This window comes from Paramormyrops kingsleyae, chromosome 14, assembly GCF_048594095.1.
Source record: "Paramormyrops kingsleyae isolate MSU_618 chromosome 14, PKINGS_0.4, whole genome shotgun sequence".
Lineage (NCBI taxonomy): Eukaryota > Metazoa > Chordata > Actinopteri > Osteoglossiformes > Mormyridae > Paramormyrops > Paramormyrops kingsleyae.
This window is the reverse complement of record NC_132810.1, coordinates 7,052,172-7,079,786: the sequence shown is the minus strand read 5'-3', so window position 1 is coordinate 7,079,786 and position 27,615 is coordinate 7,052,172. Positions and strand designations below refer to the sequence as shown.

Here is a 27,615-nt window from a genome sequence, read left to right as displayed (position 1 = left end):
TGTCTTTGTCTGACAGCACGGCTGTAGGTGACCGTCTGACCGTGTTTTGTTAATCGGTGTTTGGCTCCTGAACGGTTTTCAGCAGAGAATGAACCAGGAATCGAGTGCTGTCCTCAGCTCGGCGTTCACCTGCCAAAATGCTCACCGCTGGAGCTCATTCCACAACATTCCCAGTCTGCCAGATCCGGTCATGAAGCATGAACGAAACATGAACTGGGCTGATTGGCCTCTGCACAGCTTCTGCACGGCAGGTCAAGGTGCATGACTCACTGTCACCTTCCCATTTAGCCACTCCTGGCTCTTCGGGGGGTGGGGGGGGGGGCTGTACCAGTCAACAAAGAGGAATGTGTGAGTATGATCTACAGCAGGGGTGTCAAACTTCAGTCCTTTCAGTTCTCTCCCTTTCTTTAACCCACAAATGATTCAGCTCAAGAGCTGTGTGGTAATTAGCACAAGAATGAGGGTAAACCAAAAACTGTGCAGTCTGACACCCCTAATCTACAGATATAGGCGGGGGGGGGGGGGGTCTGAGATGGACGGGGGCAGTGAGATTTCTCCCTCACTGACAGTAAAAGTTTGTCATTACGGTTCATCCAGTTGAGCCAGATTCTGCTGGGCTTGGGCGTACGGGCCCTGCAAAGGGCATACGGGCCCTGCAAAGGGCGTACGGGCCCAATAAAGGGCGTACGGGCCCAGTAAAGGGCGTACAAGCCCAGCAAATGATGTACAGAGCCTGCAAGGGTGTGTGGACTCAGCAGAGGGCGTATGGACCCAGCAAAGGTCATACAGAGCCTGCAAAGGCCGTGCGTGGGGGCAGCCTCACTATGCTCAGTAATAGGAGAGTGTGACCTGCATAGGGAGGCAGTAATTTGGGCTGTTTCTCCATGGGCTCCACGACCCATGCTAATGTCCGGCTTATTCCACAGGCTGATTGTGTGTCTGATGGTGACCGCATGGTCCATTACGCTTAGGTGTGTCGCAGCCAGGGGGTGGGGGCAGCGGTGTGTCCTGCCGTACACGACCTGAGATCAGAAGACTTGCAGGAAGAATGGGGGGGCAGGGGGATGGGGGGGAGCTTTCGCTGTGCCTGTCTGGTGTATCTCAGGGTGCCAGGGACCGGCCTGCTTTTACTCCCCCACCCCCCCCCCCCATCTACTTTTAGTTCGGCTGGAGCGTAAACACCCTCCCCCCCGGCCCAGCTTGCATAATTTATCAGACTTGATTAGGTCCTCATTTGCAGATTTAGTTATTCCAATTAACAAAGCCCTAAAAGAGCGGCACTGTGGGAGCTCCGGCCCGAGTTAAGGCAGCTGTCAAAGTGAGCGGGCCGGCAGAACGTTCCGGGGAAAGTCCACTCAGCAGTAACCTGTTACGAGCTGCTGCTATTCACAGCTCTCAGGGGTCAGAGAAGGCAGCACAAGCTTTATTTATTTACGGATTTCTGTATTTGTATCCTGCGTTAACGTTTACTGCGCGGTGCCTGTTTACTGTCTCTGTGTACCCTCTCCGTCTTCAGAGCCCGCCTTGCCGTACGTATAACTGGGTTGGGTATAACTCAGAGCTGGGAGGAGAGGGGAGTGGATCGGAGAGACACCAAGCTAGAGGATGGCCACAGCTGCGATGGCGTTCACCCGCTGGGATGTTCAGAAAGGAGGGATGACTGGAGAGCTCTGTATGTGCGTGTGTAGGGGTTTGTTTATATTTAACATGTCGTGGGGACCAAATGTCCCCACAATGTGGTAAAGCCTGTTGCTTTTTAGCTTGTAAACCAAAAACTGTGCAGTCTGACACCCCTGATCTACAGAGGTAGGCGGGGGGGGGGGGGGGGGTGCTGATCTCTCCCTCACTGACAGTAAAAGTTTGTCATTACGGTTCATCCAGTTGAGCCACAATATAAACCTCAATTTTATAGAAAGCTGTGACTCCAAACAAAAAACTAAAAATGTCTTGCATTTTCTTTGATTAGTTATGATTAATATTATGGCTGGGTAGGGCTATCCCAGTTAGGATTTGGGTGATGCCTGTGTGTGTGTGTGTGTGTGTGTGTGTGTGTGTGTGAGTGTGTGTGTGTGTGTGTGTGTGTGTGTGTGTTTGCGCTCAGCTGCATCTGGTGTGTTTAATTCCGGTTGATTTGCAGCCGTGTGTAATGGGCTGTAGGGGTAGAGCGCCCCCCCCCCCAGTCCAGAGTGTCCGCCCCATTACAGAAAATCCTGAAAAAGGTTGGATTTAGGGGTAGGGATGTGGATGGTAAGTAGTGTGCTGGGGGGGGCTCTTTGTGTGGCTTGGTGGGGGGTGGCAGGTGCAGGCTTATCGATGCTGTGCATGATGCTCGGCTAGGAGGGGGGGGGGGGTGGGTGCTCCTCTGAACGCACAACTTCTGACCTCCAGTCACATCCATTGAAGCAGCTTCTGGGCCAAGCTGGAGGAGACGGCCAGCCGTGATTACAGAGGGGTCGGCCTTTCACCTGCAGATGAGTATCTATATTAACAGGCGGTGAAACCCCCCCCCCCCCCCATGCGCACGCACACACATTCATATCTTCCCTGTGTGCCATAATCACTCTGCGTCCAGGTCACTCAGATGGAAAACTCACCTTTCTTCTGTTATTTCTGCTGGACGAATGAGGCCGTGTGAGGTATATATACACAGACATTCACACAGGTGAGACTTGCTGTTGTTACAGAATGGGATGGGGTGGGTAAAGTTGGACGCCCCCCCCCACTTCTGAGCCTCCTCACTCCCCATTGGCTCTGCACCCTCAGTACACTTGGACAGCGCCGGCCAGTGGGACGTGAGTCTTTCCCTAAACATTTAGCCGCCAACTGTTTGTTTCCTCTCTAGCCGTCGGAGTCTCCCCAAGACCCTCCCCACGCCAGCATGCACCCCCCCCCCCCCCCATGAGGAGATCCACGCCAGGATTCCTTTGCCCTGCTTCCAAGAAGGTCAAAAGAGGGTCAAGGGCGAGGGTCTTCCCTTATTGAGGCTGACGGTCTGCTGGAGGCCCGTGGAAGGATGAAGGAGGATGGTGAAGCTTCACGGTGATCGTCACTCCAGCAGCAGCAGAAGACACTTCCCAGACTTCTCTGCTGTACCTCTGCATCCCCAGTGGGGGGAAGGGGGACAGAAAGAGCCAGGGATGATGATCCTGGCCTAGATCAAACACAATCCCCCCCCCACACACATATACACACAAAGAAGCAAAAAGGGGATCCTGAGTCTCACTGTCAGCTGCTCCAGCCCACGGTGCAGGGGAAGAGGGCAGCCGAATGCTGGTCCGCGAGTCCCGGCCGCCCCTACATTTGTGTGTTTGAGTCCCGCTTGCTGTAAAGTTAAGCGGATTAGGCTCCGTCGCAGGAGCGGCGCGCGTCTGGCCCACGCAGATAAAGGCGCCAGCCTCGCACAGGTGCCGCGGCTCGTGGGGAACGGCGCTCCGCTCACGAGGAGACCCTCAGAACGCGGCGCTGCGCGGCCTTTGAAGTGCGGCTAGAAATTAATTAGCCCACAGTGGGGGGGCTGGGGGAAGGGGCATCAATAATTCAACAGGCCGTTTTTCAGTGGTATTTACTCACCTTTAGAACACGAGCTCCAGATGTCTGTCCCCGTTTTGAAATGGAAATTAAATATGAATCAGATCCAGAACAATTAACAATTTTTCTTTTCACTGAAGCTTTGTTGTGAAAGTCTGACGTCTGCCGCCCTGCTCGTTTAAATCAGCTTCCAGAAGCCTCTCCTCTTACTCTCTGCTCCTATGTGGTTCGAGGAGTCGGGGGCTGCAGCTCTCTGCCTGTATGAATAGATAAGGCTCCTTAACCGTTGTTGGTCCTACAAAAAGAATGCTTCCCCCCCTCCTTGTCAGCTTCCATGCTGTGTGTGACCAGGGCGAGCACAGGCCTTGGGAGACGCCCAGAGAAGGGCCTGCTAAACGCTGAAAATGAATTGAGCGTTAGGAAGGAGACAGGAGATCCCGGCACTCACCTTATAATGAGTGCTGCCTATTGTTGAAATATCTACGGACTGTGTCCCAGGGGGTGCTGCTAACAGGAATACCTAACCGGCGGCCTACAGGGGGCGCTGTGAGGTGTCAGAGGTCTGTTCGGATGCTGGAGGCTCAGTCACCACAGCCTTCTTAGGGGGGGGATCAGTGGTCTGCTCTCATTCTGCCTGTGGCTCACAATGCTGTTGCTGTCTGGTCCTGAGGAGACCCGGTACCTCCTCCTGAAGTAGGGCGACCTCTTTTCCGGACGTTTTTCCAGCATTCTGTCCGCCCTGCTGTTGGGTGTCCTCCTTTTAGTCCCATTGTCCTCCTTCTCCCCTCTCCCCTCCGATTCTCCCCTCGGTGCTTTGTTTGGGATCACCGCGCCCGGACCAAGGCGGAGGGACTGCGCCGAGACTCCGGGCTCTAAGCTATCAGAGAGATTTTGCCTTTTCCCCATGACTGTGTAGCACCTATTGTATCATACTCCATAATCCCAGATTAGTGCCTGTATCTGTGTCACTTTGTTCCCCAAAGGATGGGGAAGCTTAGCGTCTGATGGATCGCAGCAGCTCTTTGTCTGCTTTATAAAGCGGCCAGCCGGGTGTCTCCGCTCTCCCGCTACACGTCCGCGATCAGCCTGATCATGGGGGGGGGTGTGTGAGGGGGGGGTCATCTGTGCTGAGGGCCTCAGGAGCAGCCCAGGCCTCTGCATCCACCGTCCCCTGGTTTGTATCACACATGATGCAGTGCTTCCCCGCTCTTGTGTGCCCTAAGGCCAACTGTAAGGTGCCCCTGCCTCCCCCCCCCCCCCCCGCTCTCCTCCATGCGAGGACCATCTGAACTTCAGCCTAGGAGACTGCACCAGTGGGGTGCCATCTTTGTTCTGCAGAGACCTATTGCGACAGAGCGGCGAGCTGTGACGAACCGCGTTCGGTGAGGTGTCCGACGCATGCCATCCCGCTGGTCATTTTTGCACTTTTGCCGGGCAGCCTAGTGACGCGCTGGAGCTGCGTGGCTGTGATTCGCTGCAGCTGTGCTGCCTCAGTCGTCTTGCTGCTTTGTGGCTGCTTTGTTATTGTTTTACAGTCATGTCAGTTCACGTGCAGACTCTGTTGCATTAAATTACGCGTGTGGGAGAAACACTCTCTCACCTTGCATTTCTGGTGCTGATTTTTCTGTATGTATTGTTATGTCCTTGTCGTTTTTGGTCCCGCTTCTAGTATGTAATCTGAGAAATAATATATATATTGTTTACATCCTGTAACTATGTGTTCTGCTCAAAGGCCCCTGGGTGGCTTTAAGAGCAGGGAAAATGCATTATGGGAAGAGGGGGCATTGGAGGCATAGCTGTGCCGGTGTCACCGCGCGGGGTAGCAGTCGGCCGCGGTGTAAGGTGGAGAGGTCACATCTGTGTGACAGTGACCCTGACTGCGAGGTCTCAGCCTGCTGGTAAGGGGCAGCCGTCTGTCCCTCTGTCCACATACAGCTCCAAGTAGGGGACACAGTGGTCACCTGCAGGGGGCGCTCAGCCTGGCCCCTGACACTCAGAGGGTGAGCCAAGGAGGCAGGCAGTACGACGCTGAAAGGGCCAATACCCGGGAAGTCTGATCCCTGGGGCAGACCTGCGGTTTTACCCTTGAGCGATGCCCTTGAACTGAATGGTTCCATCTGTGGAAATAAATGGGTGGATTAGAAAGACATTTTGGATAAAAGCACCAGGTAATAAAATATGAATATCAGTAATTATAATAAGAGGATCCTGAGCCTGTGAAGGTACGTGGTTCAGCCCCGTGTCGCCCCCGCCTCTCTGGCAGAATCCAGATACAGGGCACTAGGGGGCGCTCTCTTCTCCTCCTGCCTTTAATTAATCCCTCATGTGTGCAACCTCACACCTTCCCCTGCAGAGCCACGGAAAGTTTGTAAAGACTCCCTGCGCTGGACGCTTATCGCCAAAAGATGCCATTTAGAAGGAGAGTACGACACCTCCATTAATCATAGATAAAGGAAGCGGGGGGGGGGGTCGGGGGTGGAGTTGGGGGGGCTCTCTTTTGATTGAAGAACCCCTCGTTCTTTGTCAGAAAAGATTCTTCTCATTAAAGGCAACAGGAAAGTCTTTATGGTGCAAATGGCGGCTGCTCAGTGATGAGGTGCGGCTGACTTCATCCATCCATCCATCCATTCATCCCCCCCACCGTCCTCTTTGACGCTCAGCTCCTCCAACTCCAGTGCCAGGGACCTCGCTCTCTCTCCCCCCTTTGTTCCCCCGAGGGGCTGAGAGCCCTGAGATTATTTTGAATGAGATAAGTTTAAATAATGTCATTTATAACTTGGTGGCTGACACCGTTTGCCGTGTTGACCTTTTTACTTAACCTCCAACTGCAGGAACCCTGAATGCCCGACTGAATCATGTGAAACATTAACCAGTAAAACAGTAATATCAAATAATGATCATTTTTATATTTCGAATGTCTTGCAAACAGAGACAGGGCTACTTGAATTTATCGGCTAAATCAGAGTCATTATTTATTCAAAAATTTTCATTTAATTGGGGGGGTGTTGTAACTTAATGGTTTTGGAATGTAGATATGGCAAAGATACAGTGAAGGCCACTGCTGTTGTACCTTCATTAATGACTAAAGGGTAAAGTGGGATGATGATTATTAGGCTGAGTAACGGTATGATCGTCATTATTTATGAGGTGATTGTGATAGAGGGATGTTGAAATGAGTTGGTTCAGGGATTGGGGGGCGAGGTCTGGGGGGGGCGTGTCTGCGCGTGTTCATCCCGGGGTCTGTAAGGACGGATGTCTTGTGGGCACATAATCATGCCTGTCAGGTGTCGAGGCGGAGCCGCAGGACAAGCAGCCGGGCCGCAGAAGAGGGAGGTCAGCCACGTGCCAGTATAGAAGGGCGTTTAGCGGGGGGATTTAGGGGAGGGGGGCACGAGCGCCTCGCGGTGCCAGATTCCATGGCTCGGTGGAGCAGATGCCAGAGGGCCGGTCTGGGATGGGCGTCCTTCAATCCCTGCGGTGCCGCGATGGTCCTGAGGAAGCTCCCGGTCACTCCGCGGCCGCGGGCATCTTAGGCAGCGGCGTGCCAACCGCTAATGGGAGAGCCGCTAATTAGCCGCAATCGCGTGATTGCTGTATGATTTATGAGGAGCCCGCAGAAGCTAATTGGCTCTCGCCCCAGCTCCTGTTTGCACCGCTAATGTTCACAAACAAATGAGGGCTAAAGACAAACTCGCGGTGAGTGGCGTTATTGAATTTACAGATGTCTGGGGGGGGTATTGCCTCGCCTTAATCTGACTGCTGTCACAACTGTCAGTTATTTACTTAAAGAAGAAGATCATGTCCATTAACCAGATTCTCTTCCATCTACAAATGAGTTTACCGCTGCTGATTGTTGGTTAAATGTGTTTTGTGCCGCATAGGCACAGGTGATAACTGATAAATCGCATGGCTACAAATCAGGCGTGGAATCCACACTGGGTTTGCTAATAGTGAGCTTGCTATGTGTAGTTTGTGCTCCGCCATTCACTAGCCTTTTCACTCTGTTGCTCGAAGTGATGGAGAATGTGAACTTGTTACCTGTCTCATCACGGTAATGTTCCCTATTCAGGACCCCAGAGATTGCCACGGCAACCAAATGAGCACAACTGCGGCAGGATCAATCGAGCGGCAGAATGCGCCGCGAGGAATAAAGAACGGTGAGTCCCAGCGAGGGGATTAAATCCCGTCTGGCTTAGCAGCGTTCAGTACGGGAGCCTGATGGAGTCAATGGCGAGCGATGCTATCAGTCTGTCTCCAAACAGAAGCGGGTTTCCGGTAAAACAATGGAATCAGGTTTTCAGTATGCCAGCAGGGAGGGGTGTGGCCAGTGGAAACTAATCCCCAGTAATGGGACTGGCTTGCATCGGTAACACCTGGAATCACTGGATCTGCACTCTGTTTATTTTAACCCTTTATGTCACTATAATGCACCGATTTCTTGGATTAACTCCGCTTAGTGTAAAATCTTTTTGACGTTGTAGGTCTGTCTTTCGGCCTTCTTATGAAACTTCCCTCCCAGTAGAAAAGGAAGTGTGTAACATAGGTCTGAAATCGCTACATATGCACAATCTTCTGATCTTTGGGTGATTTTTCTCATCGGTCATAGACATATAACGGCATCGCCTGTCACCCTGTGGGTAGCTGCAAATTAATGATGTCATTTGTAGTAATTGAGCATTGAATTATGGGTAGGGAGAAACACAGGTTGGGGATAAGGGGGGGGGTCAGCAAAGGCAGGACGTAGATTACGGCAGTGACCTCTGACCCCGAGTCCCCTCCAGACGCTTGTCTCCTGTTCGGTTCCCCAAAATCTTTTGCGCTGAGACTGAGGATGGGATGTGTGAGACACATCAGGATCGCAGCTGCCATGCAGCCTATTCCCCACCGTGGGGCGCCGTCGCTCGCGGCTGCCCTGCTCATTAACACTCCACCTATGCTCTGCTCCCCTTGTCCTGCCCCTTTGTGTGTCTTGCTCTGCATTCCCACTCGCCTCCAACGCCAGCGGAGAGGAGAAATTGACTGCAAGGAGAAAGGCAGCTTGAATGTGGAGCTGGCTGTGTGCATGGTGGGGGGGGGGCTGTGGGGGGTAGCTTTATGCCTTAACTTCATATCTGCTGTTGGCTGGGGCGGTAATCTCCCTCCTTTGCATCCCGCAGACCTGTTCCTCTGAAATTGTTTTCAATATCTCTGAAATTGAATCTCCGGGACCCCCCTCAGCCATCACAAAAACCCATCAATGACACATTGTGGTTTGAAAGTCTGTCTAAACCATGAGATATGCTTTTAAGCTTCCTTGGAGCCCAAGTAATGAAGCTGTACAAATCTAGCGTGCAGTTTGCTGAATTTCTCTGTGTGTGTGACCTGATCATTCTGTGCTGGGAGACTCGTGTTGATGGTGTGTGTCCCACTCTTTACCTGCATATTATAAAAAAAGATACTTACTTGTCACTGTCCATCTATAGGGGGTGAACATCCTTAGTCCATCAGTGCTCACTGTCTTTGCATGTTTATTATGAATACATTAAAGAGATCCCTGTAGATATTGTGTAATTCCTACAAGAATAAAATTCAAAAACCTCTGGTTTCAAACAAGACACAGGGATAAGGTGTCCCTTTCTAGGCTCTTGTAGATTTGGTCTATCTGGAAGTTAGGAATGTTGTCTCCCTCTAGTGGAATATTTTATTATTGCCTTTGCTCCTTTAAGTCTGCACCCCCTTTATCTTGCTTTGTGAATGGAGCATTTGCACGTGAGTAAGTCACAGGTCCGCCAAGTGCAGTTACCAAGTGCCAAGTGCGCTGTGTGTGAATTGGGGGGGGGGGACTGCTGCCTCACAGCTGATTATGTTTTTATTGCCTGTTCCTGTAGCTGTGAAGGTCCATCTTTGCCCCCCCCCCATTTAGGGACTCTTCCCCTCTTATTTCCCCACATATGAGGTGGTGCTACACTGAGCCATGTCCCCCATGTGGCCGTTAGTGCTGGTTTCCATGAGGGGCCCTGACTGTGGGGGGGGGGCAGCACTGCGGAGGGTCCTGCTGTCTCAGTGCAGCCGGAGGGCCAGGAGTCATCATGCATAATGAGTGGCTGCTGCTGATGGGGGACGTGGTGGTGCCTGTATGTGCTTTAATACAGACTGGTCAGCATCTCACCACCATCACCCTCTCAGGGGCATGTCCTGGCACAGCACTGGCAGGGGCCAGCTGGGCACCCAGGCCCGTCATGATGGTGGTCATGATGATGATGATGATGATGATGACGAAGGCGACTCAGCCATTGTGTGTGATTGGGGCCGTGTTTCCTGATTGCCTACCATTGTGCTTTCATCAACTTGAGTCCCCCCCCCACAAAGATTGATGGACAGGCTGAACCGGCTGGGCTCGGATTAAGGGAATTGCTGTAGCTCCATGCAGGAATACAAGGTGGACAAATGTGTCTCTCTCTGAAGACACAGCTCACTCAAGGCCAGACAGCACTCTTCTGTGTGAGAAGGAGGGGCCCAGTGGCAGAGCTGCTCACGGCACAGAGTGCCCCCTCCCGCTGCTGAGTGATGGGTGGGGGGCTGGAAAGGCGGACGTGCCTGGCGCAGAAATAACCTATTGGTTCATATAGGTGCCATTCGAGAGGTCAAAGGTCACACATAAATTTTATGTGTGTGTGTGTGCGTGCGAGTGTGTGTGCATGTGCCCTAGCCTTGTGTCCAGAAGCTTTGGCGTAAATCCCTTTCTTCTGTGCTTTTTGTGTGAAAGATTCCTGCAATGGGTGGAATGTTAATTTGCCTGAGTACAGACAGAGAGGCTCCATTTTCAGGCCTCACAATGTGGCGACTGGCCATGAAAAATATAAATAAAAGCGTTAGAATGAAAGCTCAATTAGGCCGTAAAACAAGGCTGACGTCTCTTTATGATGCGGCAGCTAATTGAAAGCACCATCCTCATTGTTAGAACTGCTAGCTAATGATTTTTTACAGGCTATATAATTACCTCATATTGGACTTCCTGTGTTCACCAGGGGACCTTTGTTATCCAAGTTAAGTTTTTCCATGGTGGGACAGTATAAATCTTTAATGCTCTTTAAAAATTAATTATGGTTTTCTAATGGGGGTTATAATCACGAGGGTGATTTTGTATCCCGAGGTTTTAGCCAGACCACTAGGAGGTGTGATGTCTGTTGCAGAATGCAGGTGATTGTCGGTTGGCTTTCATGCCTGCAGCTCATGCACGCCTGCGTGTGTTTGCACAAACATCCCAGGCAGAGCCTAGCTGATGTCTAATTTGACGGGTGGGTTGATCCAATCGCGGCGCCCCTCTGCCCAGGCCTCCGCTAGCGGAGCACTAGAGGATTCATGAAACATACATTTTTAATCGCCGCATCGTTTTCTTTTTTCTTTTTTTTTCCGTTCTTGACCCACAGCCCGTGAAAATTCGCTTCAATAATTCATCGTGGTCATCGGGGGAGCCTGCAGGATTCAATCCAGCAGCCTGTTATCGGAGTGGGGGGAGGGGCAGAGGCGGCTACACCCCTGCATTTGGGTGGTGGGCCCCCATATAGTGGCGATCAGGACAGCGCCTCCTTGCTTGCCTCCACTGCCTTTGCACACAGTCCCTGCTTGCCAGCATATCCAGTCCTTACGAGTCCTTCACTCTATGGGGCTCTCGGGCCAGTCACTAATCAGCTGGTGCGAGTGAGTGCTGTTTGAGCAGGATTCCTGGTGTCCAGGGAGCTCCCCTCCCAGCCTTCCATGGCCCCCACAGCCTGGCCCAGCTCTGAGCCCCCCTGCCCTCTGGAGACCCTTCCCTCTCCACCATAACATCATACATCATTGTGTGTGTGCGGATCCATTGGCAGCTCGCAGAACCCTTTAGATGTGCATATAATTAACGGATAGGCGTGACTGTGTGTGTCTGCATGCTGTCGATTGTTTCCACGCTCTTTGTTCTTCCCCAGACCCATCAATGTACTCGTAAAAGCTGCTCCACGGGGCTATGAACTGTAAAAATTCGTTGTGTGTGTTTGTTCATGCATTATACATGCACTGTAGCCCATCTGAAATGCCACATCGCAGCGGCTGCCTGTCTCACACTCAATTTCACACCTCGCTGGCCCGGCCAGGTCCCTGCGACTGCGGGCGGAGGCTCCGCCTCTCCTTTAATCTGAGGGATTAGTGGGGATTAGGCCCAGTCCTCCGTGCCCCGCCCCCCTTCCAGCTTCGACCCTACATAGCTGTGAGGATATCTGCTTCCTGAGTTTCAGAAACCATCCGATATGTTGCATCAGAGGGCGGGGTCTTTTCCTAAAGCCCCACCCACCACTTAAAACCCTGCTGCCATTTAATCCACCAATGGAGAAGCAGATGCCTCCAACCAGTTCTGTGTGCTGTGTACTGCACAGGGGGATCTTGCTGTCATTTCACTGAAAGGTCATGTGATTTTACCAAAGATCATCATGACCTAGGAAGTGGGTTGCAAGGCCCCAGCCCTTGGGTTGATGATAAGCCCTGTCTCCCCCCCACCTAGAGCATACAGCTGCTTCCTGTAGCTGTTATGGTTGGCACACCTACATACTGCACCCTGCCGCGTTCCACTCGAACCCGGCACCTGTTTCACCTGCGGCTTTTTCATAGAAAACGCAGTTGTGCCCTGGAGGGAAGCAGTAAATCTAAATCACTGCTGTAGGTGAGGTTTGGATGAAAGGGTCTGTTTGGCACCTGTGATAAGGAGATAAGCAGAGTCCTCCCCGGAGTACTGGCCCTCGCTTCCTGATCCCTGACCGCCTTTGGCCTTGTCCATCCTGGGGGTCTTGGTTACAGGGAAGTCGGCCGCAGCTACGGGACCGAAATTAGGCAGAACCTCACACCCCAGTGACAAACTGCTCATCCTCCAGTTCCTGTGCGACTTTGCGACATCCAGTGAAAACGCCGAAGCCTCCCGATGCGAGGAGGCTGAGGTCACTGCGTGTCAGAATGGATGAGCAGAACCGGGGTCCCCCCCCCCACCCCTCCATCATCAGGACCCCTTTACTGCACGATTCATTAGGTCAGGAAGAGGATCCTCATCCCTGCGTCGGTCGCAGCGGGTGTTGCCTGTCTCCTCCCTATGGGTAGAAGTATTCAAGGGGCCCCCGGGAGTCGTGGGGGGGGGCGTATGCCTGCTGCGCAGCGGAAGGGTTTGAATGAGCCGCACGTCACCGCGCCGTTCGCACTGCCGAGCTGCGCCTTCTCTGAAGTGGCTTCCACGTGCCGATTTCCGCAGCGAGCTCCATGGCTCCGCTGCACGCTCATCATCCCTTTGATAAAATGCAGAGGAGCCTTTGCAGCAGCAGCGGCGCCGGAGAGCTGCGTATCTCCTCATGAGCTGCGACGTGTAGAGGAGGCGTCTTCGGGCGCCGACGGTTTCCCGGTTATAACCTCTCCGTCGTCTTTGCGGCCACCACACCGCTAGCCAGATGACTGGGAAACATTTAGGGCCTTTTAGGGAAAACAAACAGCAAATCGAGATGCGGCACCTCGTCTGTTTAGGTAATGAAATACGAATCAAAGACACGAATCGAGCTGAAGCCAGTGGCTGTTTCGGTGAAGCTCGGCCCCCCAATGAGCTGATCGTGTGACGGGTGGCGGACAGAGACCCCAGCGCGGGAAAAAAAAACCCCATCGGTCCCACAGGAAATCGCTACGGCTCACGGCCATCGTTTTATTCCTCTGGAGAAACAGCTGATTTGCTTCCTTCTCCCTCAAGCTGTCTTTGTTGTTGCAGTTATTTGCCCTAAAATTTGCTATCAGAGGAGCATTAGAGGAAGAGATTTAGAAAGGAGCAGCTGCAAGATACCATGATCTGATTTTAAAGTGTATGTTTTCAGTGGCTTTTTACATGATGAATTGAGAGTGAAACAGTGAGCTTAGCTTTGTTCCTGGGCCCCCCAGGAGTGGCCCCAGAACCGTCCACACCATGCATGGCTCGAGCACGATGCAGAAGTGGGAACATCGGGGGAAATTTCCCAATGACTTTGTTGGCTGTACGTAGCTGCACAGGTACATTTAACAAGTGTGTCACGGTCTTTGTGAGCGCAGGCATTGTGTTATAGCCCTTGGCTGCCAGTTCTGTCAGTCTGGCTGTCAGCGGCTGAAATGTTTACTCTGGCTGGCGAGGATTCTCTACAGACCCGGAAAAGGTCTCCACCCCGATTTATTTTCAAGCCGACCACGTTCCCACTTGCTGGGGAATTGACTCAATGCCAAAGGTGCCAGTAGAGGTGGGCCATACATTTGCTTTTAGGAATGTCAGGGTCCTCGTTGGTACTGACATATCAAGGTGTCTGTGGAGGTGCCTGAATACCATCCAGCTGACCCTGCTGCTTGGCATTCATTTTTTTCTCCTTTCATTCTGGTTGGTCATGCCTCTTCAGGTAGCTCCTCTTTCTGTGCCCAGGCATTGTACACACATCTTCAGTAGGACCAAGCGAGGAGAATACAGATGGTTCACCTGTAACCTACAATCTGCAGCTCTGCAAATGGGTCCCTGTAACCAATGACCCTGCGGACGGGTCCCTGTCACCCGTGACCCTGAGGATGGGTCCCTGTCACCTGTGACCTTGAGGATGGGTCCCTGTCACCTGTCACCGGGTCCCTGTCACCCGTGTCCCCGCGGACGGGTCCCTGCAACCCACACCGCTGCACATCTTGGAGACACAGAGAACAGCATGACCTCTACCATCTCCTGGAGAGGCACGGGGAGCTTTGGGATGCTGCTCAGGGTCCTGCTGATGTGCGGGTGCCCAGGGTCCCCTGACAAGACCCCTGATTGCATAAGCGAAACGGCAGCAGATATGGAGAAATTGCTTGGGCATCGACAGCTCTAGGTGGCCGGGGGGGTTATTGGGGGTCCACAATAGGATTTTCACACTTCAAGATCAGCACTTCTTGTTTCTGCAGCTCCAGGGCACAATCGATAGCGGAGGAGCCTCTAATTAGCACCCCTTCAATTATTCAGCACCACCCCCTTATGGGGGCATCACTCCTTGGTGCTTCCGTGTCGAAAGCCCAACCTGCCGGTGCAGGGCTGCGGTGACCTTAGCAACCGTCGCTGTGACGGGTGGCTTGCCGGTGGCTGTGGAGGAGGGGCTTCCGCAGCCTACGCACACACATCACCTGTCTTTGCACCCCACCCTGACATAATTTAGACTGTTATGAGTCTGAATCAAGGCCAGACATCACATGCAGCTCATGGCTCTACCTCACTTCTCACAGGGGCTTCTACTGCCGTAAGTGTGGGTGTGTATTCAGCAGGATGGTGGGAACTCAGGTCCGTCCTTAATTCTCGCTCACGCTCTGCTTGTTTAGCCTCACTTTAGCTTAGCCGTGCTACATCCGCATTGCTTCCGTTTCCGTCCTGGACACGCTGTCGCCGGGAGACACGCTGCGGGAGGCAGGGAGAGCGTGATGAATGATGCGCTGTAATGATTTGTATTTATCAGGGTGAGGCAGCCATGCAGCCCAGGGCGTTGGCCTCTTCCCAGCCCCGTGAATCGTTATATACTTATCTATACTGGCCAGCAGGTGGCGTGATGGTTATGGAACGGGGCCTCTGATTAAAATATGCCAGGAGGAGACTTAAAGAAGAAAAGGGCTTCAAAAGAAGCGCATCTGTTCAATTAGGAAACATCATAAGGAAATGCAATACCGAGATATAGTTAATCAGAATAATATTGGTAATGATGATAGGAGGTAATCCAGCTAAAATAGAGGCAGCTGGATCATTTGGTAGAAGGGAGAACTCAGTGAACCCAGAACCATGCTAGTGAACAGATAGTGAACACCCCCTAAAAATAGTTAATCGTATTAATGAATAATTTCCTCAAGACTCTCAAAGACTTTCCTCTGCATGGTGTGTCTTTGGGACGAGACCGGCTTTAATGGCCTTGCATTAATAATGCAGCCTGCTCTGTACGGTCGCCAAGCACCTTAAACAGCCTGTTTGATTATCCTGCTGCCCTGAATCTGAGCCCTAATGAAAAACAGAGAGCTTCCTGTGGGATGTGTGGCCGGGATAACGAGCCGGGAAGCCGTCTGTGAGCTTAGAGCCCTGGTCAATTCAATAACACAGTTGCGCTCAGCGCTGCCCCACGCTGGCTGATAAGATATAAGTACATAAACAGCATGAGTCACCTAAGAGTTTAGCTGCAAACCTTTATGTCTTTTTGTTCACTATTGTTATACTACAAGTATACAGATATTCTTCCGTCCTAATAAGTTTTCCCTCAGGTTATCGTCATTTGTTTTTTAGTGCCAGCTCTTTATCAAGGTAGATAGATGGTTTATCTTTAAATATAGAAATATCCATTAACGGTGTTCTTCAAAGGGAAGGAGACTAACGTCAGTCTCCCTGATCCAGTTTTCTCAGCCACATGCCACCCTGAAGCATGAACACGTTCGCATATTATACAAACAGCCCACGCCTCTCCTAATTAACTTAACGAGACGGCACGAGTGCGATCGCGAATGCCGTTTCGCGCTAGCGTTTGTGTCGTCCCGCCGGAAAATGTGCTTTTTTTATTCTATGAAGACTGTATGGTCCCTCTCCCCTCTGCCCCCCCCCCCCCCATTAGCATCCCCCAGATAGGCTGCTGCTGAATATGTGTAATAAAGTTTGCGGGGTGTAAGAGCGCCCTAGGGAAGGGGCGGTCCCTTGGCGCCATGGCAACGGCCTCAGTTACTGGGGTCGGTGCGCATTGGCGTTCAGCAGGAGCTCGGCGCTGGACAGAGTCCAGATTCGGTGCCGCCTGAGGAATCAGTAATAAGAGATGCGCAGCAGATGCAGGCCTGCAGATGGAGGCTTATCGCCTCATAAACACTCACACAGAGGACAGGGCGGAGTGTGGCCTGCTTCACGCTGGGTGCTGTGTGTAGGCCTCACTAACCCTTTTTCTTATCTTCTCTTATGTTTCGCACTCTAGTCCCCTCTAGTCCCCTCCCCGACACATTTCCACCCATAAGGCGTAAATGAAATGTTAATTTTCACCTCTGTGCATTTTACCCGGGAAAATCGAGCGGAAGATCTGGGTGGGGTGGGGGGCAGGCCCGTGGGGGCATCCGGCAGGGGCCTTTGACCTTTCACGGTGTCAGTCAGCGGGGCGTGGGGGACAGTGCTCGACAGCGTGACCGTCAGCGGTGCCTAAAAGCTGCTTATTCCCACCGCCCTCCCCCTCTCTTTATGTAAAGGCAAATTTTCCACTCGCTGGCTTCGGTGTGGGTGTGAACGCTATCGACCCGGCTGCATGGAGCTGTGGCCTTTGATGGTGTCGCCCGCCTGAGCTGCTGGCTCTGACACGCGTTTAATGATGTCTGTGTGCATGTGGAGGCTCTGCGCTGCCGACGCGTTGCACCGCGCCCCGCGCACAGCTCGCTGAATAATTCATCATCACATTTCTGTGCAAGGCGCTGCCCGCATCTGCGCTGGTGACCCGTCACGCGCACAGCGATTAGCACTCTTTCGGCTCTCCTCTCTAAGTGCACCAAATAACCCCCCCCCCGCCGCGACACACACACACACACACACACACACCCTTTAAAGGTTAATGTATGGGGTGCACACCTTTTTCTGGGGGGGTACTGTTGAGATAGCATCTCGGTTTAGCTGAGCGTGACGCACTGGTCTGCTCAGAAATCAGGGAGAACGTAATGTGCCATAAAACGCTGTCTACACACTACATGACAGACCTTTGCCCTCTTACAATTGCTGGAATTTAATTATGCATTTTTTCCAAGCCTAGGTGGAATATCATTGTGGTTTTGCTGATGTTGTCTTGATCAAACTGCTTCCTCACTAAATAACTTGCAGTTCACGGTCAGTCCAGACTCTCTGTATTGATTGGTTGAGATCCCAGTGTGTGTTTCTTCTCTTCCAGTTTAAAGCTTTAACAAGTGCCGCTGGACACTTTCTGAGAGCTGTTGGAGGTGAGGGAGGCCTGACTTTATTATCTCCGCGGCCTGTGTAAGTCTGCCCCAAAAGGTCCAGGTGCTGCACTGCATTCCAGAATCTTCCAGCCTTTCGGCAGTGCCCCTCAGCCAGAACGGCTCTCCCTCTCGATCCGATTGCCCTTTGGAGACTGATTCTGATTCTTCTCTCTTGTACTCTCAGCCTAATAGCCAGATGAACTGGCCTAGTCTGAAGGCACCAACGCTTCGGGGGGGGAGGTGGGGGGGGCAACCATCTCTTTCCTGATTTACGGCAGCTGAATCTTGCTCCTTTTTCATTAAAAACCCGTTTGCCTGACCCCCAGGAAAATGCTGCCACTCTGTGCTGTGGGATGGGGGTGCAGCATTGAGCCAAGTTAGAGCTGATTTCCAGAGATGAATCCCGAGGAATTCAGTGCTCAGGTTAACGTTTAGGGGCTCACACTCGCCGGCTGAGAGCGATGAAAACCCCAGTTATTCCAGTGGGGGTCGATCATTTAGGGCTGATTAATGCTGATTATCTTCCTTCTCCCAGCCTCTGGGCATCACCCCTGGATCAGAGCGGGAACAAAACAGAGCATGACGAGGAGGCCGCTTGCAATTAGTGACCCCGAGTGTGTTGCAGATGGCCATGCTGAAGGTCTCCCCACAGCTTCAGGCCGGCTCCTCTCTCCATGGTCTGATATGTGGGACACACCACCATGGTCACCTTCAACCCCAGAGCCTGATCCTTCGACAGCCCCCGTCTGAGAGTTTTTGGCAGTGCCCGTATCCCAGCATGCACCGGGGCACTCACTCTCCTGGCGAATTATTGTCAATGAGGCAGCCACTGCGGATATACGTACTCGCGCTCCTTAGGAGAAACAGCGCCTACGTAAGGGCCGTGTGCAGACACACACACACACACACATAGCAACTCCAACAGGTGGAGGCTGCCAGGACCGTTAAGATTAGATTTGAATTTATGAAGATTGCTTCAGCTGGCCCTGCTGCGAGAGCCGCACGCTTGTAGTAATTCACACCGGCCCCTCATTTCCAAAGCAGTCAGGCCTCGTCGTATTTCACCATGACAATGTAATCATAGCCCCGCATTAAAAAGTCATTATTGTTTAGAATGGAGGCCGGCCGCTGGAAACGCAGCCTATAAACCTGCAGAGCCTTTGTGTTTTACGTGCCGCTTTATCTAAGAGTACAAGGTGCCCAGATTTAGGCCCCCAGCCTTTACGGCCTTATTGATTTCTAGGGGAAGCCCCTTTTTTCTGGGCTTAAGCCGCCGCACTTACGCGGAGCGATTGGCTCGCCGCGGTGGTAATGAACTCCTCCGCGAGCGTGTAAATATAACAGCGGCACAATTTAGAACCTGGAGCGCGGAGTGGCCGCCCGGACGCCTTGGGCCCTGGGAGGAGTCGGGGGGGTGGCCTGCTTAGTCCATATCACTTCAGGGTTTTATTTCGGTAAATATCCTGTGTTCTGACAGGACCTGGGGTCATCTTTGCTGGCAGTGTCCCCCGTTTTATGGGGTAATTTGACCTCCTGATTCCCACCTGTGTGGAGTCCTTTCCTGTTTTCTTTTTAACGGGCAGGGCGCTGCTCAGATTGTTAGACATCTGGGGCTTAGCCCACAGACCTGGTCTCTACAGTGATGATCGCAGCACCACCAAGGTGTTAGGGTACGCCGCTGTGGACTAGAACTGTGATGCAAGGAATTCTCAAATTGAGAGCATGGTTGTTAAAACATCTGACTCAAACGAATCATTCGAGGCTCGTTCGGATTCATTTTGGGTTTCAGCCGGGCAGGTTAAAGGTCATGACCCCCGAGTTCATCGCTTCTGACTCTTAGGGGCTGCCTGAGTTTAGAGAGCAGATCAGTCTGAGGCAGAATGAGGAGTTATTTATCCCGTCTCTGTTGCTCCTGCTGACAGAGTAGGAGGAGGAGAAGGAGGAGAAGTCCAGGACAGATGATTGTGGTGGATGTTTTTATAGGGTGGGAGGGGGCAGGTAGAAGTCATAGTGTTGATGAAGTGGGGGGGGGGGCAGCCTGGCGTTCTCTGAATCCCTGCCAGCCCTCCCTTGCTGCCTGTATCCCTCATTCACCGACTCTGCCCCACCTGCAGTCGCTATCGAATCGGATTGTCCTTGATTAATCAGTGCCGATCGATACCGTCACCCCCCTTCCCCGTGCTGCGATCACTTCCACATTCTGCTGTGTTTCCCAGGGCCCAACTAAGGTTCTCCCTTACAGATGCAAACGCGAGCGCGTCGCAGGGCGTCTGCGAGCAGGGCGAGGCCCGACCCAGCCAGGCCCCACGCAGTCACACGCTTTTGCGTCTCCGCTGATTTACGGCGCCCGTGACAGCAGACAATCCCAGGCGGCTTGATTGGTGCTTACCGGCTGATTTATGAGCAGCTTTTAATTATCCCGGTCGCTTTCTTTACCACCTGCCGTGGTGCTCAGCAGGTTTGTTTAGTGTGGGACGAGGGGGGGGGGGGCGGCTTAGCCCCCCCCAGCATTTCGGGAAGCCTCCGGGAACCTTCATACCTGTCGCAAGGCCTAAGGCGAGGTGGCCGGCATGGTGAGAGTTCTGGGCAGGCCTGCGGGCCAGGGTTCGAGCGGCTCCCTCTAACCGGGCGATGAAGGCCCTGCTCCAGCCTTTATTAACTTCACACCCTTCCCTGATTTACGCCTGCTGTCACATTTACATTTAAGGCTTAGTTTATTGCCGGCGCGAATTTTCAAGCCTTTTAAATCTCGTTAATGAGATTTATATTGTGGAAGAAGGTGGGTGCAGGGGCGACGCTTCCCCCCTACCCACCGGCGAAGGACAGCTTTTCCTAGAAATGGAAGGTTTTTCCCGAAAGACAAAAGATCACATACGCAGGTGTCTGAGTCCCGCACGACCACGACACATTGATTCATAGGTGCTTTGGGCTCCGTCCCCTGAGCTGCCATAGGGTTAGCGATCCGTCCTGGACTGCTGCCATTTACACGCTCTGCATACGAGCATCGTAGTTAGGTCGCTCTCCGGGAAAGTCTGCACACCCCGTCAAAACGGCAGGTTTTTGTGTGTAAGACATGAAACCAAGATAAATCATGTCAGATCTTTTTCCACATTTGCTCTGATATTGCAACTAACAAAATTCCAGTGGAAAAACAAATAGAAACTTTTTTGGGGGGAAAAAAAAAATCAAAAACCTGTTTGTGTAATTGTGCACACCCTTTTATAATGAGGTTTGTGGCTGTTTTCAGAATCAAACCCAAGTTCAAAAGTAATTACCATATAAACAACTACTGGGTCCAATACGGCTTATGTTCTGTGTATCAGTGCCCCCCCCGTGGGCTTAGCACAGAAGATACCACACTAGGCCTTCATCAGTGTGTTTCTGACAGTGTGAATGGCTGTTTATTAAGAAACACCAATTTCAGCATTAGAATACTTCATGCTATATTATCCCAGACAAAATTGTTTGTGATTACAGACTGCAGAGTGCATAACTACACAAAAAGGCAAAATTACACAATACACAGTATTACATACACCGATTTCTATGTAAAAGTAATATAATCAGCCAATACTAGCTGATTGCCAAGATAACATTGATTAATTTGCAATTGATAAATTCACAGTCACACCCCCTCAAGAGCTTCCTATATGAGGACAGTATTCAGTATATGAGACACAACAGAACCCAAAACGATAATATTCCACCTCAAAACAACAACCATAATACAAAATATAACCATAATCTGACGCTGCAAAATCAACACCCAGAGACCATTGCTGTTAATCAACTGGGGCGTTTCTACATTAATAATACGAATTAAAATCAATAAAGAACAATTTAAGTAAAACAACACAGTCCAATTCCTATAAATACGGGAAGGTCAAAGGCCTCACTGAAATTCAATGGTGTTTGAGATCTTAATTTGTAAATCTACATTTCCTGTCTTTTTTATAATTACTTATTAATATTCTCACCTTGTCTTCACAAACACACTTCTTGCCAACACATTCCAGCTGATTGACGTCGTTACTGACTTTGCTGAAATGTCTCGCAACCGGTGAGGTTATGTCATGATGTCTAATCGCGGATTTATGTTCATTAATACGGTATTTCAACTGTCTTTATTACTTTCTGACACATTTTTTTGGCAAGGACATTGTAATACATAAATCACATTTTTTGTATTCAGGTTATACATGATCTGATTATGTTGTCTTTTTGTCTGAGGACATAAGAAAGCTCCTCGTCGTACATCATGTTTCTACAAGCTGCAGAGCTTCTGCATGGCAAATAGCCTCCTGTGTGAGCCTGTTGTTTAAACACTGGCTGCTCCCCAGAGCCGCCCTCTGCTGGCCACCCTAGGGTAGTGTGGCTGAAGGGACTGCTTCTCCCTCCTCCCTTTTGTTTTTTGTTTTAGTTCATTCATCTTTCCTTCCTCTTCAGTCTCTCACTCCCTCTCTGTCTTTTGTCTTCCGCTGACATTCATGCTAATTTTTTTCTAATTTTTGTTTCCTTATCTGATACTTTGTTCTTTAATTATTTGATTTTTCTTGTCCAAAAGAAAAAAGCACTCCTTGTGCAATGCATTCTGGGTATCTTAGAGGCTCTGGGCTGGCCCTGCTGTATCCAGGCTTAAAAGATGCTCCACCCAGACAAAGGAGCAGCCGTGAAAAGGGAGGTCGACTCACATTATGCTCAGTGCTCTGGAGTAAGCAAGATTGGGGGGGGGGACCACCGCGCTCCCTGTGACATCATCGCGGGCCACGGACCGAGGACCGTTCACATTATTGTATTAGAAGGTGAAACTCGTCAAGCAGATTTAGCTAATTAATTTTGTCAAGGGTCCTCATCCAGCTCGAGACTCTACTTCACGGGGGAGTTTCAAGTCTGAGCTGAACTGAACTTCCATGTTTTTTGTCTGGGATAATGAGAGCATTGTCGGGAACCAATGTCCACGGCCCTGCACTGAATTATTCTCTATTATGACATTAATTCTCCTCTCTGTGTGCAGGGACACGCACATGCGTGGCCTCAGCCTGAACCGTCTGATTAACGGGGGAGCCAGGTTGCCTTAATCAGCTCCGACGGGATTAAATTAGCCGCGTGCAGGTGTCGCGTGGACCGGGCCAGGCCGCCATCTCTGTCGTCGTCGGGCTCGCCAGGATCTCTGCGGAGAAAGTGGGGCCCAGCGGTTCTGGTGCTAACGAGGTCATGGGAGCCGGGGTGCCTCATTCCGGACTGAGTGCCGAGCCGTGCCTCCTTGGTGGGCGGAAGGGCCAGGGCCAGCCCAGCCCAGAGCCTCTAAGATACCCAGTGTTCCCCATGCTGTGGTAAATCCGTTAGCACCCTTGCGGCGCGGTCCATCAGAACTGCACCGGCTGCATCGGTGTCCCCTGCCGCACTGTGCTGCTGGGATGTCCGGTCCTCCTCCCATCGGCCCACTCGTTTACAGAGGGTCCTTATCGCACTGGCTTTCTAATCCCCCTTGATAGCCAGCCAATGGAAGAGGAGTATGAGCTCCTGGTGTCTGCAGTCAGCGCACGCAGCCGTCAGCATCCCGATGAGCGCTGGGGTGCGGCCTGACCCGGATCAGCATTCTGAAAGGAAAATCCATTCCGATGTCGATTACGCCATTCTCCTGGGGAGACGGCGGAGGTTGGCCAGCCTAATCGGGTTTGGGTTGTGAAGTGCCGTCTATGCACCCTTTCAGCTAATAAACCCGGGGGTGGGGAGGGGGGGGAGGTTTAGAGCCCCTTCTTCTGTTAGTATCTCCACTGTCGTCCCTTTTAAGTTTGTTTTCCTAACTGCGGAGATGCATGCCTGTACTTATCGTTCCCAAACACCTTGCTCCCTCCGTCTTTGGCCACGAAACCTGCCGGCATCATAATTATTCAGCCGGATTGGAAATTCCGTTAATTGTAATTGTAAGTGGAAATAACTCACCACTTCTTTCGGATTTTAAGCGCGTTCCCTGTGGCGAGGCATAATGCGCCAATAATGCGAGACAAAAGGGAACGAGATAAACCGTGTCATTTATTCTGTTGTGGGGTTTGCGTTTTATCAGTGGGCAAGATGGCTCCTGTTTCTAATTGACGAGGTCAGAGAGTTTGCAAGCAGAATCAGGCGTGTCTATTAAGCGGACGGTGAAATGGTGTCACTCCGGTAGTGTTCGCCGTGCTCCCGAGCTGTCGCCGTGTCTGCACCTGTGAAGATAACTAACTACAGCGCCGTTTCCAAACGAGTGTCCGGTCTTGGGGGGGTAACCGTTGGGGTGATTGGGGCTCAGCTCAGCCTCTCTGCCGCTCTCTGCATTTAAGCATTCGCGCCGCACTCCCTTCACGGTGGACGGTCCTGATCAGGACACCCCTGGAATCAGAGAGCACCAGAGTTGGCTTCTCAGCCCAGTCCCTGGGAGCCCTAGATAGCCCACACTGTTCCTCCCATCTCCCATCATACCACCACCAGGTATTTGGTGTTCTTGATTGGTTGATTGTTTGGTGTTCTTGATTGGTTGATTGTTTGGTGTTCTTGATTGGTTGATTGTTTGGTGTTCTTGATTGGTTGATTGTTTTGTTCAGGGTCCCTGAGGACTGGGTTGGGAAACACTATTTTAGGGGAATGGGCTTGGACAGTGATGTCAGAGGGAGTACTTATTTCTGAGTAATCGTGATTGCAGTTGCAGACTTTCTGGACCTGGGGGATGCCGTTTAGCAGGGAACTGTTTCAGCCATTCCTAATTATTTTAATGTTACTCATTAGCCCTGCCCCCATTTGTGAGAGGTTCTTCACCCTTATCTCCTCAGACATGGTATCATTATGCTGATACTTTCCAATAACCCCCTCCCCCCCCCCAATTTGTCTTATCTTCCTCCTGTTTCTGCTGTGGATTACAGAGTGCGGCACAGACGGAGGGCGGGAATGTATCCTGAGTTGGACATCTGGGAATCACCCAGATGCAATAGCGATTGCAGTCTTCTCTGCATTGCCCCTCCCTTCCTGTGAGTTTGTAATCATTGGGGGGGGGGGCGTGGTGGAGACAGGGGTGAGTGGATGGGGTGGTGGGTGTGGTTGATGTGTGGGGCGTTGGGGACAGATCTGTGCTTCCTTATTTTCAGGGTTTGTAATAGTGTGCGTGACCATGTGTGGGTGTGAGCGTGTGTGTCTGGAGGTGTGTGCATGCGTGTGTTTGTGTGTGCATGCGTATGTTTGTGTGTGTGTCTTCATTTACACAGGACAAATATTACGACAAATATGAATTCACAATCTGTTCTGTCAAGGGAACAAGCCGGGAAAAAAGCAATTTCCCTCTTCTTGTCCTTTGATGAATATTGATATCAGCACCCTCGACGGTCTGAACTGACTCAGAAAAGCAGCTTTGTCTGTAATATCCTCGGAGGGACAGGGGGCTTTGCCCAGATAATCCCAGAGACTGGGCTTCTGTAGTCTCAATCGGCATCAGTCACTCTATTGCCATGACCCTCCAGAGGCCCCCGGACCCTGGGTGGTGGCCTGCTCCTGCCCGCCGGCCCCCCGCTTTCCCCGAGGCCGATATTCCTGTCACGGAGCTGCTCTCGGGGCCGCTGATCTGTCACAGTGACACCCCTGGCCCTGGATCCTGGCCGCCATACCCAACGGATGGCTTATTGAGCTCTTTCGGAATGATGGTGGTAGGAATCATGCTGGGGGGGGGGGAGGCATCCTTTCCATGGAATGCAAGCTGTCTCGGTTTTCATTTTGGCAGTCGGATTAATCTTCATTTCCACCTGCATGTACGTGTGAAGCACTTTAACTAGAATCGAACGGCCGCTAATCAGCTGGTTACCAAAAGGGAGCTTTAATGCAGCAGAAGCAGTAACACTTTGACTTGTTTGGAGGAAGGTCGCAGTGAAATGGGGGGTGTCTGTGACCCCTCTCCCCCACCACTACAGCTTACACTGACCAGTGTCTCCCTGGTGCTGGTTTACCAGCCTGTCCTCCATAATCGCCGCTGTCATTTGCCTCTGAACCCCAAACACTCTGCCCTGTGGTTCAGGTAAACAACACCATTCTCAGCCTGACCTATGACTGAGTTTTAATCATTTAAATTAAATATAGAGGCGCTGAGTTTTTCTGTGACTCAAATCTGCCGAAACACACTGCTCTTGGGTGAGCGATCAGCCCTTTGTCTTGAGGGTGATTGGACTAATAGTGCACTTAGTGCTCTTCACCCTCGTACCCACAGTCTTCTTCTTTTCAGAACCTGTGAACAGCGGCAGTGCGGCGGATGGATCATCCGGTCATTTTATTTTCCGTTCCTTTCACTGCTCCATCCGCAAGCCGGTCACGAAGAGGGGCTCAGCGCGAGGTCATACGGCACGTTCGCTCAAACCTGGGACCCCCCCCCCCCCCATCCCCAACGGGCACGCGTCCAGGGCCAGGCCACATTCGCCGAGGGAAGCCGCTGTGTTGCCATGGTGACGGCGCATCCCGCCCGCCTCTGTGTTTGAATGACGGTGTGGCGACCTTGGTGGAGATCACCGCAGGTCACGGAGACCCCCGCTAGTCTGAATTTAAAATGCATTCGCTTTTTCGCCTTGCAGCCGACGCAGTGGGAGGTGTGCTACAGTAAATTACCGGGCTTGTTTGCTCACTCAGCCCCTTTTCAGCATGCGAGTGTGTGCGCGTCTGCGTGCGTGTGTGTAAAACAGATAAAGACAGCAAGGTAGATTTTATCATATTTATGCCTTATGAAGCTGTTCTCACTGGATTCGTTTCCCTAACCCAGCACTATTAATCCTACAAAATTATTAATCTCACGGTGACAAGAAAGATGGGATGGCGTTACAGAGAGCCATTTGTGATAAAATCACTGGGGAAGAATGATCTTATCTGCTTGCGAACAAAGAAATTGGGGCAGAAGATGAATGTGAAATGAGAGATTAAATGGGTCTTGTAATACGGCAGATGTTTTTATTACCTCTGTGTGAAAACAATGGGGATCCGCATCGTGTGTCGCTTCGGCGAGCAGCCGACGGGAAGGGAATTAACGCGTAAGAGCGCTGCTGGGATGCGAGGGGGGGGGGGGGGCTGACTCAAGTGGGTTAAAGAACTGAACTCAGAACCAGCGGGTTGCAGGTGCGCTTGCCGTGAAGGGTGTTGTCATAGCTGATGTATTTAATGGTCACTGATACATGTACAACGTCTTTTTTCGGGGGGGTTGAAAAGGACTGATGATAATTTTTTTTAAAATCCTGTGATTTTCTCAAACATAATTTCTCAGTTAAATTGCAGGTAAATGCTAACATTTGACCAAGGAAAACGCACACTGGTGCATGAGCTTCCCAGCACGGGTGAGACCTGTAATGTGTTATCTACCCTAAAGAGGGCGCTCTTCCCCCTGCTGTGTCAGTGATGTTCTGGACCGGAGGACCAGTGCTGTCATCTAGTTTGAAATAGAGGGTATTCTGTGACACCCCACAACCGCATCATTCCTATTTTAAATCCCAATCAGAGCTGCATTCACACCCTAGTTTCTGAAATGTGCTCGTTGTTGCTCAGGGTGAGTGAGGAGGGGGTATGAGGGAGGTCTGTCTGATTGGACGATATGAACGTTTTTTTTTTCTTTTTCATATTTGGCACCTGCATTCGCTGTCTCCCAATCCAGTGTTTGCGAAAACAATAAGCTTGTGAAATTTCTGTCCCAAAGCAAAAGTATCCTTTTAAGTGATGCAGAAATCCTGAGCTTTCTTAGTGGGTATACGGCGTATTCCTGCGTATCCACTGTGGAGGACCCAGAGATAAATGTATGTGTCAGGATAAGATTTCAATATGTGAGATAATTACTTTAGCCGAATCGTGCAGCGCGGCGTTCTGACTCACCCTGGATGTAGAGAAGCATCCAGGTGAACGTGATGTCATTATGTTTTTCCACCCAGTCCGTAAGGGAATCCTGAATCCCTCTCACGGAATGGGGCTGAGGGGCTCGATAATCAGAATTGATTTCCTGTTATTAAAATGTATGTCCGTCTCATTCCGACGAGGTGGAGCAGCGTGACCTAACTGCGGAGACCGTCGCAATCGCATTACGGGTCCCTCACGTGCCTGTGATGCAGCCCTGATGCATTTATCTCAGGGCTGCGTGACCCAGCGTGACCCGGCAAG

The 27,615-nt window shown here is 51.5% G+C and overlaps 1 protein-coding gene across 1 annotated transcript in view; it reads left to right on the top strand.

Moving 5' to 3' along the window:
- c14h14orf180 (chromosome 14 C14orf180 homolog) overlaps nucleotides 1-27,615 on the top strand; it is a 135,834-nt gene that overhangs the window by 81,693 nt on the left and 26,526 nt on the right. The window contains exons 5-6 of the mRNA XM_072699199.1: nucleotides 7,598-7,685; nucleotides 24,369-24,473. Coding sequence (XP_072555300.1) covers nucleotides 7,598-7,685; nucleotides 24,369-24,473 — 193 coding nt within the window. The remainder of the gene's footprint in view (nucleotides 1-7,597; nucleotides 7,686-24,368; nucleotides 24,474-27,615) is intronic.